Here is a 16638-nt window from a genome sequence, read left to right as displayed (position 1 = left end):
TATCAGGATATTTGCAACTTTGGTCATGGAAAGACATTTACAGAAGCAAAGTTCCCTTGTGCATACATCGTGACATGGCGTACGCCCTACATATGGTAACGGAACATGCTTCTAATGAATACATCTGTGTGACAGCAAGACTTAAGCAGGGCATGTTTTCGATCATTGGAGGCTATATACTGCCGAAAAAGAGATTTTATCGCCTACACCCAAGTTCTGTCGTCCAAGTGTGCCCTGGACCACATATAATCATCAGAGACTTTAGCGCCCACCACCCATTATGGGGTAGTGTTACGATGAATGGATAGGGTGAAGAATTGGCAAACTTCATGCATAACGAAGGTTGCAACCATTAATGGCAATTCCCCTACATTTCTCCCGAGGCATGACATATAGCAGCTCCTTAGATCTTGCATTTGTGTCCAGAAGCCTTCTACCCTCAACAACCTGGTGCACAGATCTGGAGACGCATGGTAGCGACCACATACCTACATATGTACAACTGCAGTGGTTCCTTCAAGCTGCTCCACCTCGTATTCGTTGTACTAACCGGCAAGATTATCAAGCATTGGTGGACAATTCTTGCTCAGACCAATCTTCACTGCCTGATCTAGAATGTGTTATTACCGCAGCTATTCATGACGCGACAAAATTCATACATATATCGGTACCTAGAAGCTCCATCGACATTGAATATGAAAAAGTACGAGCTGTGCGTCGCCGTGCCGACAGAAAATACCGTAGAACGAAATCTACCTCAGACCGTACTATCTGTCACCGAGCTCGACGACATGTCCGTCGGCACCTTGACAAACTGGGCACCAAGCGCTGGAGAGGATTTTGTACTTCCCTTGATCCTCGCAAACCACTTTGTAAAATATGGCAGGTAATGCACAGCTTACAATTTCCCCCCACTACCAGAGCCCGGGAGGATCAAGGATCCTCCCGTGCTCTGGCAGCGGTACAATGTAGAAGCGAGGCGGAGGTTGCAGAGGACTAGTGCAAAATTATTGTGGCTGTAGCTTCTGGTTCACATTAAACAATTGACTCACAAGCCCCACCGTCCACATATGACCGTCTTGACATCATGTTGGCAATGCAAGAACTAGATGCTGCACTGGCTTCATCTTGAAGATCATCAGTGGCTGGACCAGATGGCATCACATACGCCGCACTGTGTTCCCTGGGGGAAGACGCATGCACTGCTCTCCTCTCCCTCTTCAATGCATCGTGGAGCTCGGGCACTGTGCCAGAGAAATCGAAAACCAGTTGTATTCTAGCGCTTCTGAAGCCTGGCAAGACACCTCATGCGATATCTTCCTACAGACCTATTGCCCTGGCAAGCTGTATGGGCAAGATCATGGAGAGAATGGTGCTGACGAGGCTAGAGTGGTTTCTCGAACAACCTTTACCCAAACATTATGACAGATTTTTGCAAAGGAAGATCCTTCATTGACAAGCGTGATTGACTTGGTGTCAACCATCGAACAGGATAAGAAGCATCGACGCTTGTCAGGAGCGACGTTACAGGTGCATATGACAATGTGTTGCATGGCACCATTCTTGACGCACTTGAGTAGCTCGGAATTGGAGGTAGAATGTTTCACTGGTTAATGAACTACCTTACAGGCCGGTCCATATTTATGACGACGACAGACGGAGAGACCAGTCGTCATCAAATCAGCCGTAGCATTCTTCAAGGAGGCATACTCAGCCCTACACTGTTCAATATAACCTTTACTGGACTCGCTGATATAGTGCCAAAGACTGCAGCCATGAGCCTATACGGTGACGATATCTGCATATGGGATTCTGGTGTTTCGCGGCCACAACTTCGTGCAACACTGTGTCACGGCTTTTTCACCCGTTCGCCATTGACGCAAAGTCGTCAATGGGGTACACAAGCCGATTGGTCGTTCTGTACTCAAGCAAACACAGCGAAGGAGTCAGAGTCGGGAGAAAGACAGAAAAAAAAAGTTTATTGACTGAGAATGACACAAAGAATAAAAGAAGCACAAAAAAACACACAAGGACACTGACACGCATGCACTTAATCTAGATCAATGATGAATACAAAAGAAATACAACAAACAGGTAACAATAGACATAGAAATTAACACTGCACCAAACACACTTAACAGTGGTTAACTAAACAGAGTTAAAATGAAAACAAATAATGGCATATGCATAGCCGGGCAGCTGCAGCAAGTCCATAAAGTGTGGAGTCGACGGCAGAGCTTTCCCGAAGAACGCTGGCTAGCCGATCTCGTGGTGGATGCAATTGCTGGGCTGGGTTTCCCAGTAGTCCAGGTCTTACGTCTTTCCTCCAGCAGGTTGAGCTGATTTGAGGAGACCTACCATGTGCTTTGTTGCAGACGTTGGTTTTTCTTCTTTTACGCCGACTAGTAAATTGCAGTCCAGACACGGCTAGGCGGCCCAGGCGATACTGAACGGTACTAGCTCCTTGATGCTTCTCAGCAGATTGTAGGCTCAGTTTCTAGACTAGAGTCTCTAGACTGGCTAGCTCGGTCTAAAAGCTGTGCTTAAATAACTTCTCCTTTCCCTAGTGCCCTGGGTTGGAAGACGGCAGATATAGGTGACGATCCAATCAAGTTCACCCATGAATACTTTGTTTAGCGCAAAACGACACACACAAGAAAGACGACAGGACAAGGCGCTACTCTCAACTGACATCATTTTATTGCGTCACTCCTTTATAGACCGCTCAAACCAAAGGAACATGCGCAGTGAGCACCATGCTCACTGCGCATTGCGGTCTATAAAGGAGTGACGCAATAAAATGATGTCAGTTGAGAGTAGCGCCTTGTCCTGTCGTCTTTCTTGTGTGTGTCGTTTTGCGCTAAACTAAAGTATTCATGGATTCGCACCAACTAGCCCGCCAACACATTGTGCAAGTTCACCCAATTGCATACTGGCTTCTCCGAAGGTCTTGGCCACACCCTTTTTAATTAGGGACGAGGGAACAGGTGCTTCCCCCCTGCTGATAGAGTTTGCGCAGTCGTATTGCACCACATATGCACACCCTTGAGTCCGTGCCGGGCCTTCATTGTCCGTTCATAAACATGGGAGAAACTACGGCAGCTGGCCATACAGCGCTGTCGGCACACATACACTGGCAGCAATTTGTGGACACAGGATTGCGCAGAGACACCACATACACTGTCAGCACTTCGTGGACACAGACTTGCTCAGACACACCACATATTTTTCAGTATTCGCACCCCCGCCTTCTTAGTAAGCTTCTCAATGCACACGCAGGGCAGAGAATAGACAGGGGTTCCTAAGAAAAGCTGTTGGGGTGTCACGGTTGCGCCAATAATCTCTAAACCTGCTTTCAAACCTTTTCGTCCGCTTGCCCGAGTGGCCGGCAATAACCGCTTTGCTCGTCGGTTCCTATTACTATGACCCTTTGGTGCCTGTTGATTGGCGCTTTGCTGAATTGAATAATGCCGCACCGTGACACACTACAACATGCAGTTTCGGTCACCTCGAAGTATTTGCAGCAGCGAGGTCTACAATTGGCATCTGCGAAGTGTGTGGCCTTTGCATTTACCCACAAGGCGATGCACAGTTACCAGATTACGATTAACGGTGCAGCTATACCATACTTAACGCACCACAGATATCTAGGAGTGATGGTTGACCGAACCTTGTCCTGGTCTAAGCAAGTGTTGATGCTCCAGTCCAAATTAAGCAGCTTCATACACATGCTTAAATATATAGAGGCATGAAGTGGGGCCCATCAGAGAGTTCATTGCTTTAACTATATGAATCACTTTTCGTAGGCTACCCACAATACAGTCTACCAGTTATTACAAGCATTCGCCCCTCCTGCCTATGTACACCAGTGAGCTTACAAGCTCAGGCACTGAGAATCTGTCTTTGTCTGCCTCGCTGCACTTCGACAAAGGGTGTGAGTGCAGAAGCACGTGTACTTCCTATAGACGCTTATCTCTCATGCGAACCTTTAAGGGTATGTCTTTGACTATTGACCTGCCATGAACGTCGCCCCCTATCGACCATTCGCACTCTACCTCCAGACAGTGCTTTCTCAGAATCTCTTTCGCATCACAAGAGCATCCTTCCCTCAGGCTTTACTACAGCAAAAGCAGCGGCCATACCAGTGCGGACTTTGTCAAGACCTGTGGTTAATCTATCCATTCCTAGAGTCAGGAAAAAATGATGTATACCTTCAGGTGAACTTAAACAATTTACTTTAACCTATATATCGGAAGAATATGCTGCTTCCATACTTTACTTACGGGCGGGTGTCAACAAACACTTCAACGGCAGCACTCGTAATACCAAATATGAAGATCAGTAAGTGCTTCCATCTTGACCACCAAACTACCTCAACGGCCACAGAGATTGTTGCCATTCGGGGGGCAATTCGTTATATATCGGTGGAGCCGCATCAGACTTGGACTATATTTTGCAATTTCAAGCCAGCACTTCAAGTGATCAAATCACACGATGTCGCCCTAAGACCTGGCCATTGCATAAGGTTTCAGTGAATTCTGGGACACTATGGCTCACATGGAAATGAGCTCGCTGACGTGGAAGCAAAGATGGCCCATCTTAATGCCACGCCAGTGTCCATCCCATTTTCATGACCAGACGCTAATGCCCTAGTGTACAAACTTGTGCGTGATAATATTGCAGTATATTGGGCCTCGCTAGGTCATCGTCATCGCCACCTTCACGAACTCGACCCAGAGATGAAAGTACAGATACCACCAAACATGAAAAGGTGCAATGCAAGCTTGCTGCACAGATTACGATTAGGTGTGGCCTTCACGCGGTACTACCTGCATCTCATCAGCCGGGCGGACAGCCCGAATTGTGAGGAATGCGGTATTCCTGAGATGATAGAACACCTCTTGTGCATCTGCCCACGATTTGATGTACAGAGAAAATCGCTGACAGACATCTTGTCAAAATTTGCCGTTGGACCATTAACTGAAAAGATTCTATAGGGACCTTCGCCTGATCCTCGTCATCAGCCTGGTAGTCTGAAGGCTCTCAACAAATTTTTGTATGAGAGCGGACTGGACAAGAGACTTTGAAGAGTCTTGGAGCGTGCAAGATTCCCACCACCATCTTCATCCTCATAATCAGTCTTCTCTATTCTTTCCACACCCTTTCCCCTTCCCCCAACGCAGAGTAGCAGCTCACAACATTGATTCAGGCTGACCTCTCAGCTTTTCTATCATAATAAATACCTCTCTCTCTCTCTCTGATCAGGAGCTGTTCTGGTGCACTGTTCGGTACTATATTATGCAAGATTGTGCACCTAGCTATGTAACTGTTTGTGTCTTGTTCCTTACTTTAGTCTTGAGAAGAGAAATGTGTACCAGAAAAAGTTTTCCAAGTAGGAAGGTTGCACATGCTTCACTGTTGTATGCAGGTACAGAGATGTCTGTCAGGTGCTATTGCCTTTAATCTATGCCACCTCTCAAGCGTTCATGAAAAATCAATTCAATTCAGTTCACTTCAGTTGAATTATACTGACGTATGTGGTTTTACAGCGCGAATTGTGCAGGCATGTCCGGAAGAATGCTTCTGCCGCAGTGCAGTACTCTCATCTTCCGAGATGTATTGGGTGTGCCCCCATATCCGTCACCTACCTTTTCAGTGTTCAGTGCTCATTGGTGACGTGTTTACAGAGTATCCCTCGAGTCGACGCAAGCTTTCTGAAGATATCCAAGTACTTTTGGATAACTGCAAATAAGAATTTGCAAGCCTTTAATGCTGATTGTACTGTTCATATGAGAAATGAAAACAGAATGGGCATTCTCCATAAATGAGTCGCTTTTCTTTTGTACAACAGAACTCGGCCTCAAACATCTTGGTACATGTTGAGACATGAAAAATATGAGCCGAATGAACTTATTTTCATAATTTCTTGCATATTTGTAAATCTTTTTTGTCTTTTTAACTGGCTCACATTACCTTAGTTTTGCTAAGTTTAGGGTCACATTGCAGTGAAGAGCTACATATAGTCACAAGCAGTAAGAAAACACAGTGCTGTGCTATCATGCGACAATGAAATGTGAATGAGAAGAAACAAAGCAAAATAGTTCTTGCTTTTACTGCTCAAAATTTTGTTGCATTATTTTGGGTGCTAAATGCACTGTGGCACCATGACTGAATGTCTTCCTATGAATGGCATCAGGGTTGCACACACTAGCATATGTGGAAAGAGAACTGTGCCTCCCAGTTTGTTTTCCTGCTTCGTGTTTCACTCCTACATGGTTGTGACATGGTTGTGTACATGCACAGGTCTGATGAAGTCATTCTAGGTGAGGAAATGAAATGATGTCAATTGCAGCAACATGCATCTACACCATATTGCAAGGAGAGAGAGAGAGAGAGAGAGAGAGAGAGAGAGAGAGAGAGAGAGAGAGAGAGAGGAGTGTTCATTGCCAACAAGAGAGAGAGAGAGGGAGCTGCTCATTGTCGACAGTGAATGGCTGGCTGTTAGGTTTTAGTGAAAAGGCGTACATAATGGTGTTTCAATATATCATGCACACTACCATCACATAAAACAATGGGGAAACTTTTCTTTTGGACAGGACTACATTGTGCTTCTGCCAGAAGCCTTCTATGAAGCCACGCTGCTTCAAGAGAAAGTCAAGCAGCCTTGCCTCCGAGGGCAGGCAACCGAAGTGGCATGCCTCCAGCTGCGCTACCCAGCACTCCCTGATGGAGCAGTGCCTGTTTCAGCAGCTCAGGCTGGTTACGTTGAAGAAAACGGACAACAGAACCCCATCAAGCTTCTGGATGACCAGGACATCTTGGATGTGAGTTGTCAGACTTTTCGATAGCTTTGACAGCTCTTAACGCATTGAGCACAACAGATTGTGCCATGTGCTACCTGTCTGGCCCTCATAGCTTATCATTGTGGAGGTAACATTTTCAATGCATGCCAGTTTGTTTTACTGGTAGAAGTAGATGTGGGAAAAGCTCCCGCGCAAGAACATTTCTCCTGCTGCTCTTATTATCAGCTGCACTAGCAGAATGGCAGCAGAGATGTTGTAACATAAAACATGTCATTTGCTACAGCAGTGCATGTTCTGGATGACATTTAATGCTAGAATGACAGTGATGATGGTAATGGCAGTTCCATAATTTGCTATCTGTGTGTGACCTCTAGTAAGTTTGAGACAGGCAAGCTGAACTGCACTATGCCTCTAAACTGGGACTAAATTTGTTGGGTTGCATCGATTAAATTTTACAATTTTAAAATTGAGAACATGAGGGCTTGAAGTAATTTAAGAAAGCAAAGAGTAAGAAAGTTATTAAAAAGTTAGTACATATTAAATCTCACACAGTGAAAAGTAAGGCTACCTCTCTTCTTTCAGGAACTTCGCAGTGGCCCAATGGCACATTTTACAGAAGAGCACACCATGACCTTGGAACTGAAAGCTCCCTCACCAGGACGATATGTGTTCCTGCTCTTCTACCACTCGCTTGATAGCAATGGCTCCCTGCCAGCGGATGTAAGCCTCTCAAACTCCGATGCCTTGGCCACTGGCAAAGTTAATCTGCATCAGTGCAAGTACAACATGGTCTGTCGACAGGTATGTGCCTGCTGCCTCTCCAGGCAGTTGCTTCTTTTCTTCTCAGAGAATGAATCAATTCTTATCTAGTGTCTTGTCCTGAAAGTCTTGAAAGACATACTCTAGACTCTTGCACCAGTTTTGTGTTTTTGATGTCTGAAGCTTTATATGTGGTTAGTGAACTCTTCTTGTGTTCATTGCCATTTGTGCACTTCAGAACTATGAAAGGTTTGATCGTCAGACACTATCGATACACTGTCACTGTCACTTAAATTACTGCATATCCAGTATTAAAACATTGATTATTGGTAATTTGGGCTGATATTCCGGTGCCACCCAAGTTGCATGCAGAATTTTCTTTTCTAGTCATATAATGTGCAAAACTTCATAGCACCCATGTTTTACAGCCCAGACAGACAAAAGAAAAAGCAATTGGTGTTATGTTGCGGCACCTATGGACAACAAAACTTGCTAAAAATGCCACTCTCCCATGCACCGTGTTAAAGAAAAAACTTCAGTAAGCCTATAATTGCATTGTAGCTAAAATGAATTAAACGTATCATTTTTATTCAGCATCCTTCTTTTCCCCAGTTGTTTACTGTTTATTTCAGTGCCTGCTAACAGCTGTGAAGCCTTGGCAACAGGTTACTAGTACACACAATAGCATGAACATAGTAAAATATTAACACAGAACAGCAATCTCGCCTTTAACATACACATACAATCATCAATGTATTACCATTTCATAAATCTTTGAAAACCCTGAAAAAGGAGAAACAGGCCGGAATTATTTCACGTCACAAGGATCACCAGCCTCAAGGCTGGTGATCCTTGTTTTACACAGGGACTACAACTGTTGTTTTCCATTCAGATGGGAAAAGCCCACTTTGTAAAGAAAGGTTAAACACATAGGTCAAATGAGAAGATAGGTCTCTGCACAATATTTTATTATAAAGCTAGGAATGTAAGTATACCTTGTAAAAAATTTCGCCTTCAGCTTTCTTATAAAACAGGAAACCTCAAGCTCAAACATTAACCTGACTCATCATCAGATTGTTATAATGTTGGAAGAAAATGCCAAGAGGGAATGGAGACAGCCTTCTATTTAAAATGCGACACACGCAACCATTTGACCACACATTGGGTTTGTTGACAAGTTCTAGAGATTCATCATTCAAAGATATATGAAACTACCGTAACTGTATGTGGGGTACCTGGTTTTCAGCCTGTGTATGCCATTTGAAGCACATTCTTTTTAGCAGCTAATGCATCAAACTGAAATTTCATTTGTCACTCACTGGTCGCACATACGCACTCGTATAAGTCAATTACTTCCACCCCTCCCCATATTGATAAACGAAGTTCAAGATAGATTTTTGAAATTGGCATGATTGAAGAACTCTCATATGCATGTACTTGAGCAGGAAATACTCTTGTAATCATTACACATTCTAAAATGGTTAGCTTGTACATTACTGTCTGATGATTGATTCTATATGTTCGATGTGACTATAAGAGCAAGAGGTTACTACATTGAAGCTGTGCCATTCACATTCAGGTTGTTGTTGATCACCTGAATCGCGTGCTGGAGTTTGGGCTGAAGGATGATCCAGTGCGCATAACCGTCGACCTTGGCGAAGACTCCAACACGGAACTGGCCGTGGAGAGAATAGTGGCTGTGCCAGCGCTCCAGTGGCACACAGACTATTTGCTTCCCGGCAGGGAGTGTGTCTTGCGTGAGGGAGAATGCCAGGGACTGCCTTTCCCTGCCTTCTCTCCTGCTGCAAAGGTATGCATGTGCTGATTTTCTCCCCTCAAGTAGGGTTCATCATTTAAGATGAGCCTAGCTTGTTGACGTGATGCTGGTCAACTTAGCTGGTCCGAAGCAAAGCTTGTTTATGGCAATATTCACATTTTCAAAGCGATTCGGACAAATGGAGCATGTCTACTTAGTCTTTCTTTTACAGCATAGATGGCTGCACAGTGTCAGCGCTCGAAAGCAGCATTTATTGTGCTCTTGGTGTTTTACTACATAGATGGCAGCACGTATTCAGTGTTTGAAGGCCGTGTTTATTCGGTTTTTGTGTTATACCACATAGATGGCAGCACTTTAGCAGCACTTAAAACAAAATAAAGCATTTCCCTCGTTTCCTACTATACAGTTTACGGCATTGACAAATATATATATATTGCTTAATGGAGAGCTAGAATGAGGCTCACACGGGTAAAGTATAAGGTAAGTTGGTCGAGAATGCTCTAAAAGTGTTTTAGAAAAATAGCAGCTTATAAATATGCCATTAAAAAATAAAAAGAGCCCACTTTTCATCAGAACAATAAAACGCTAAAGGGATAATAAAGGCAAATGCTAAGTCGATGTGGGCTGTTTAAATACCATTCCATAAACCTCGCGACGCTTATTTTGTGCCAAAAAAATACTTAGTTTACAAGAAAATTGCATCTGGAGGTTCTAAATACCTTTTTCGGAATTCAAATCTTCCGCCGCCCAACCAGGGGAGTGGTGACATTGCATACGCCATCACCAGCCTTTGCTGCTGTCAGTGAGTAAAACGGCACGCGACAGACGATGGCACCGAGCCAAGACAGAGCGGTGGATTCGCCACTGCAGCTGCTTTTTCGTCAGATGGCGTTGACCTTTCGGGCATCCTGTGACATCACATGGAATTTGAATTCTCTGCTAGTTGCAGTTTGTGCGAGTTTCGCAAGCCAGCAAAACCAGCACAACACTACGCAATAACGAAACTACTGAAATGCAAAAGCGTGGGCGTCACGGAGTCATGTGAAAATGAAACCTTTCAACTGTCATTGTCGAAGGTCCTTTCAATGTGTTCTTTTTTCTAAATATGAAATAGAACTAGACAAGTAGCCTTTTATTTCATCTTATAATACAATACAAGGATGTTTTTTGCAACGAGTGGTTGAGTACTAGTGGCAGAATTTAACTAAGGAGTGCTTTCGTCATTTGGCAAGTACTTGAATGTCCCAGGGGAGTCTCTAATCATGTCCTGTATTTACGTCAATTTCTCAGTTATTAAGGCTCTGTTCGCGATAATATTGATGCCTTAGAGATTCTCGAGCACTAATCTATCACTATAGCTTGACCTAATACTTGCCTTTAGTGTCCCTTCAAGGGGCTAACACAGCCGACTTTTGTTATTTTGATTAGCTTTGTAAGTCGACACTGCTCAAAAGCATAAAAAAATGTGCGTGCATGTTGACCGCATCTGATAATAGAGTAATTTTATTATCACAAACAGTGCTGGTTTGTGTAATCCTGAAAGATCTAAATGGCAACCGTGACTATAAGTGCAAAGTAGAACTTGCAGTTCGGCTTGCCCCAGTACGTCATGGATGCTCCGCCACCAACAGTATAACATACGTGTCTACAATCACCTACTCAGTGTCCTCCACATAGTCATCACTTCATATTGTCAATCACGTCAAATAGTTGTGATCAAAGCAGTGGCCATACTTGGTAAAGTCGTGCAAGTTTTGAGGGCAGTAAGGTGCTGTTGTTCGAGGTGGCAATGATGAGCTGGTTTTTAAAAACACTTATTGTCATCACATTTGTGCAATCTCATGAAGTTAAAAGTTAAAATTACCTATTATGTAGCATCACCCTGGTCTTATTTAAAAAAAAAAATGTTACATCATCATCATCATCATCATCATCATCATAAGCCTAGTTACGCCCACTGCAGGGCAAAGGCCTCTCCCATACTTCTCCAACTACCCCGGTCATGTACTAATTGTGGCCATGTTGTCCCTGCAAACGTCTTAATGTCATCCGTCCACCTAACTTTCTGCCGCCCCCTGCTACGCTTCCCTTCCCTTGGAATCCAGTCCATAACCCTTAATGACCATCGGTTATCTTCCCTCCTCATTACATGTCCTGCCCATGCCCATTTCTTTTTCTTGATTTCAACTAAGATGTCATTAACTTGCGTTTGTTCCCTCACCCAATCTGCTCTTTTCTTATCCCTTAACGTTACACCTATCATTCTTCTTTCCATAGCTCGTTGCGTCGTCCTCAATTTCAGCAGAACCCTTTTCGTAAGCCTCTAGGTTTCTGCCCCATATGTGAGTACTGGTAACACACAGCTGTTATACACTTTCCTTTTGAGGGATAGTGGCAACGTGCTGTTCATGATTTGAGAATGCCTGCCAAACGCACCCAGCCCATTCTTATTCTTCTGGTTATTTCAGTCTCATGATCCGGATCCGTGGTCACTACCTGCCCTAAGTAGATGTATTCCCTTACCTCTTCCAGTGCCTCGCTACCTATCGTAAACTGCTGTTCTCTTCCGAGACTGTTAAACATTACTTTAGTTTTCTGCAGATTAATTTTCAGACCCACCCTTCTGCTTTGCCTCTCCAGGTCAGTGAGCATGCATTGCAATTGGTCTCCTGAGTTACTAAGCAAGGCAATATCATCAGCGAATCGCAAGTTGCTAAGGTATTCTCCATCAACTTTTATCCCCCATTCTTCCCACTTCAGGTCTCTGAATACCTCCTGTAAACATGCGGTGAATAGCATTGGAGAGATCGTATCTCCCTGTCTGACGCCTTTCTTTATTGGGATTTTGTTGCTTTCTTTGTGGAGGACTACGGTGGCTGTCGAGCCGCTATAGATATCTTCCAGTATTTTTACATATGGCTCATCTACACCCTGATTTCGTAATGCCTCCATGACTGCTGAGGTTTCAACTGAATCAAACGCTTTCTCGTAATCAATGAAAGCTATATATAAGGGTTGGTTATATTCTGCACATTTTTCTATCACCTGATTGATAGTGTGAATATGGTCTATTGTTGAGTAGCCTTTACGGAATCCTGCCTGGTCCTTTGGTTGACAGAAGTCTAAGGTGTTCCTGATTCTATTTGCGATTACCTTAGTAAATACTTTGTAGGCAACGGACAGTAAGCTGATCGGTCTATAATTTTTCAAGTCTTTGGCATCCCCTTTCTTATGGATTAGGATTATGTTAGCGTTCTTCCAAGATTCCGGTACGCTCGAGGTTATGAGGCATTGCGTATACAGGGTGGCCAGTTTCTCTAGAACAATCTGACCACCATCCTTCAACAAATCTGCTGTTACCTGATCCTCCCCAGCTGCCTTCCCCCTTTGCATAGCTCCTAAGGCTTTCTTTACTTCTTCTGGCATTACCTGCGGGATTTCGAATTCCTCTAGGCTATTCTCTCTTCTATGATCGTCGTGGGTGCTACTGGTACTATATAAATCTCTGTAGAACTCCTCAGCCACTTGAACTATCTCATCCATATTAGTAACAATATTGCCGGCTTTGTCTCTCAACACACACATCTGATTCTTGCCTATTCCTAGTTTCTTCTTCACTGTTTTTAGGCTTCCTCCGTTCCTGAGAGCCTGTTCAATTCTATCCATATTATAGTTCCTGATGTCCGCTGTCTTACGCTTCTGGTGGTCAGTTTTCTTTTCTCATTTTGCAAAGAAACCTAAAAATGTGGATAAGGTGAAAGGAAAGTATGAGGTCGTGTAGGTCTTTCATAATTTATACTGTGCATCACTTTAATAACAAAGCAATTACATTATGATGCTGAACAGTGATTTCACCTGGGTAATGCTCGCTACCGAAACTGTGCTGTTGCTTAAAGTGAACAAGCAAAGAAAGTACACCAAGAACTGTTCTTGCAAAGAAGGCAGTGGGTTTTACTGCACACAAGATGCTTGGCTCTATTGCCCATAAAAGATGGGAAGACATTCAAAACTGCCCTGCTGTCTCTAAGGTTGGAATATTTATGAATTTTACTCTGTGCATAGTCACGAGAGCAGCGCTTCCCAATTTCTCTACAGTTCTTGCTATCTTCCAAGTAGTGATGTTTCCCCTGGTTTTGTATCTTTTGGGCAGGTTGAATTCGAGAGTGCAGAGGATGCCATGGTGGCAACTGACCTTCCAACGACCCTCAAAGACAATGGAACTAGCCTGGTTCTTCTTGACCACCGCAATCCAATGGTCACCCTTAATGACACTGTGCCAGAACCGGGACCTTATGTGCTAGTTGCACACTACTTCCAGGCAAGTGTACATTTATTGCAGCACTAGCTCTCTGTGTTCAGTTTCAGGAATTCATAGTGTGCATTGCTGAAGATATGTAGTAGAGGGCAAGAAATATAGAGAAGAAAGCTTTTGACTTTTGTGTGTGCATGGAGTTTGTAGTTTATACAGGCATTTAGAGTTGACTATTCTGCAATCTAAGTTTGCATACCTGCAGAGGCTTTTGCACTGGAGTCCCTGACTTATACAACTTTCTTTCATTTGTGGGCCTTTTGGCATAGCTAAAGACACTCTTCACAACCAGAAGCACATGTTACTGCTTCTGGAATGGCTTGTTATCCCATCCGATGTTTCCACATACCTACGTGATTGTTGGCTTTTCAATGATCATGAATGTCATTTACTTCATGCTGAGGACTTGCCATATGGTTTCTCAAAGCTCAGTGAGCACACAGCACTTTCATCATTGCTCTGCACAGAATGATCTTTGTCTTGCTGGCCTAGGACATGGAGCATGAAGCAGTGATAGCTATATGTGTGCAAAGAGGCAGTTCGTAAGAAGCGCATGCTCATTTAATATTGTGTTGGTTTGTGTGCATTGTGTTGGGCTTCACAAATTTTGAATTGTACAGGACTGGTGCAGCTTTCTGTCTCTCTCTTTCTTGTTTGCCATTGGGCATCTGCAGTGGCCTAAGGTGCTTTCACATCAAAAGTGCGCTGCAATTGTGTGCAGCCTGACCACCCTGCCTTTGAGCTGACGACCATCCTGGAGAGTGGGGGTCACCAGCGTGACACCAAACTGCCCCTGGAGCACTGCCCGTGGACTTCAGGCTGCCGGGCTGTGCTTCTGAACCCCCTGACAGGCACCACTGCCTTCCCCCTTATAGACAACTTCACGCTCACCTTTGAAGTGCCCGACCAGAAGTCAGTCTGGCTGGTGGGTGCACATCACAGTTTTCACTGTTGTTTGTGTAGATATGATGAAATCATATTGGACATTACAAATTTATGGCTACGAAGTTGGTGCTTTGCAAGCGTATAGATTTAAGGTTGGTGGTGAAAGCAGCATTCATGTTGGGTGGCACATGTGAGTTTTACTTTATTAATTTTATGTTGTTAGCGCCCCCTAATAGATAAATGCTTTGCATGCAATGCCTCGCATGCAATGCTCTGCTGATAAGTGAGTGAGTGATAAAAGGTCTTTATTAAATCTAAATAAGAAAGATATGTACATGGTTTCAGGGCCTAGGCACTAAACCAATTTGTAAACCTTGTTGCTCCTTGTAAAACCTAGGAAGCTAAAAGCTCAAGTGTGAGCTTGTGAATACAGGATGCAAGACACTCCAATAAATGCAGATTACTCACAACAAAAAAATATACAATAGAGTACAACATGGACATGCCACGTCTGATTGCGAGAAACAAGAGGATAATGCACAAACCTAAAAATATTATTAATAAACAGATTATAGCTACTGTATCAGTAAGGTCTTTATAAAGACATGGCTTCACAATTATTTATACTAGCAAAATTTTTGATGCCTGAAGGGAAAACTAAGAAAAAAAAAAAGCTGTAGTTACACAAAAGTTTGACAGGCCAGTGGTGTTGTATGAGACCTGCCAATGGTATTTGGATTTAAGTAGGAAATGACAGAGTGCTTACTATTTTTTTTCCACTCAGAACTGTCGGCAGCAGGTTACCTATTGTATGGTCTACATGCATTATGGAACAGTCCACATGAATAGAATAAACTGTATGTGGCTACACATTATATTTACATGTGATTATCATTTGTGTCAAAACAAGTATTCAGATGATTCTAATAAGAATGTTTACTTTATCATCCCTTGACTTCGATCGGAGTGAGAAGGTTGTAGGGCTTAATCAGAGATCACCTAATCCAAGTGCCTGTCATAAAAAACTTTTACCAGTTTTTAAGTTATATTGGAGCCCCAAAAGTGAGCTCCTTAAATGAAGAAAATGACTCCTCGAAGCATTTCCAGACGCTCTATCCAATCTAACATTCCGACCTTAAGCAGGCACTGCACAAAAGTTACCTTATCAGAAATGTCTTGCATGAAAGTGTGATACATTAAACATTTGACAGCGAGACAGGAACACAAAAACCTGAGGTCGAGCACTAAGTTGCAATTGCAGGTCCTCAGCCTCATGTATTTGTGTTGCTGTCTTTCTATCAAGCATTTCACGCTTTCACAGAAGATGTTTCAACTCCAACTAGACCAATCAGTAAACTTATATGAAATACGCAATTCATGTTTTTCTCAACATACCCTACAACTTTCTGTTGACACCTTGGTCATTAATAGAGTAGGTAATTACACCTTTAGGTGGTTTGTTGATTAATCATTTAAATTTATTTATTTATTTATTTAAAATACCTTACAGGCCCATTTAAGGGCATTGGGTAAGGGGGGACACAAAGTAAGTGTTTCAACAGGAGTAAATAATATAAACATCAATACAGGCTTTCACAAGATAAGTAAAGCAGTACAGGAGTAGAGAATATAAATATCTATACATGCATTCACAAGATAAGTAAAGCGAAGTTCAATAAATGTTTGTCTAGGCTAAGCTTTAGAGAGCGTAAACACAGTAATATACTCATGCTCACAAAAATATAAAAATACAAGTGTGAAAAACAGCGAAGGAAAGCAGGTCAATAACATCGTTATACAATGTTTCTACAGGAAATTCAGCAATTCTTCGCGAAAAGCGTCACGATCTCTTATGCTCGCAATGTTATCAGGAAGGCTGTTCCATACGGTTATGACACGTGGCAGTGCTGATGCGTTAAATGACAGTGTATTACCGAATATGCGCATGAAACTATGTCTATTGTTAAGGCGACGTGACGTGCGCGCTGGTACTTCAAGCGGCAACACATGAGCTCGATTACCATGGACGTATCTATGGAAAAGGCAAAGAAGACTTATCGTGCGACGAGTTTCAAGTGGCTGGAGCGAAATATCTGCTTTGATCT

General features: G+C 43.2%; 1 protein-coding gene across 3 annotated transcripts in view; it reads left to right on the top strand.

Moving 5' to 3' along the window:
• Positions 1–16638, top strand: part of LanA (laminin subunit alpha) — a 155238-nt gene that overhangs the window by 53591 nt on the left and 85009 nt on the right. For all 3 annotated transcript variants that reach the window (XM_065424809.2, XM_065424811.2, XM_065424810.2), the window contains 5 exons: positions 6597–6824; positions 7386–7604; positions 9142–9372; positions 13490–13657; positions 14370–14573. In XM_065424809.2, coding sequence (XP_065280881.2) covers positions 6597–6824; positions 7386–7604; positions 9142–9372; positions 13490–13657; positions 14370–14573 — 1050 coding nt within the window. The remainder of the gene's footprint in view (positions 1–6596; positions 6825–7385; positions 7605–9141; positions 9373–13489; positions 13658–14369; positions 14574–16638) is intronic.

This window comes from Dermacentor albipictus, chromosome 6 (assembly GCF_038994185.2).
Source record: "Dermacentor albipictus isolate Rhodes 1998 colony chromosome 6, USDA_Dalb.pri_finalv2, whole genome shotgun sequence".
In the NCBI taxonomy this organism is placed as follows: domain Eukaryota; kingdom Metazoa; phylum Arthropoda; class Arachnida; order Ixodida; family Ixodidae; genus Dermacentor; species Dermacentor albipictus.
Note: the sequence above shows the minus strand (reverse complement) of the source record. Positions and strands in the feature narration are given on the sequence as shown.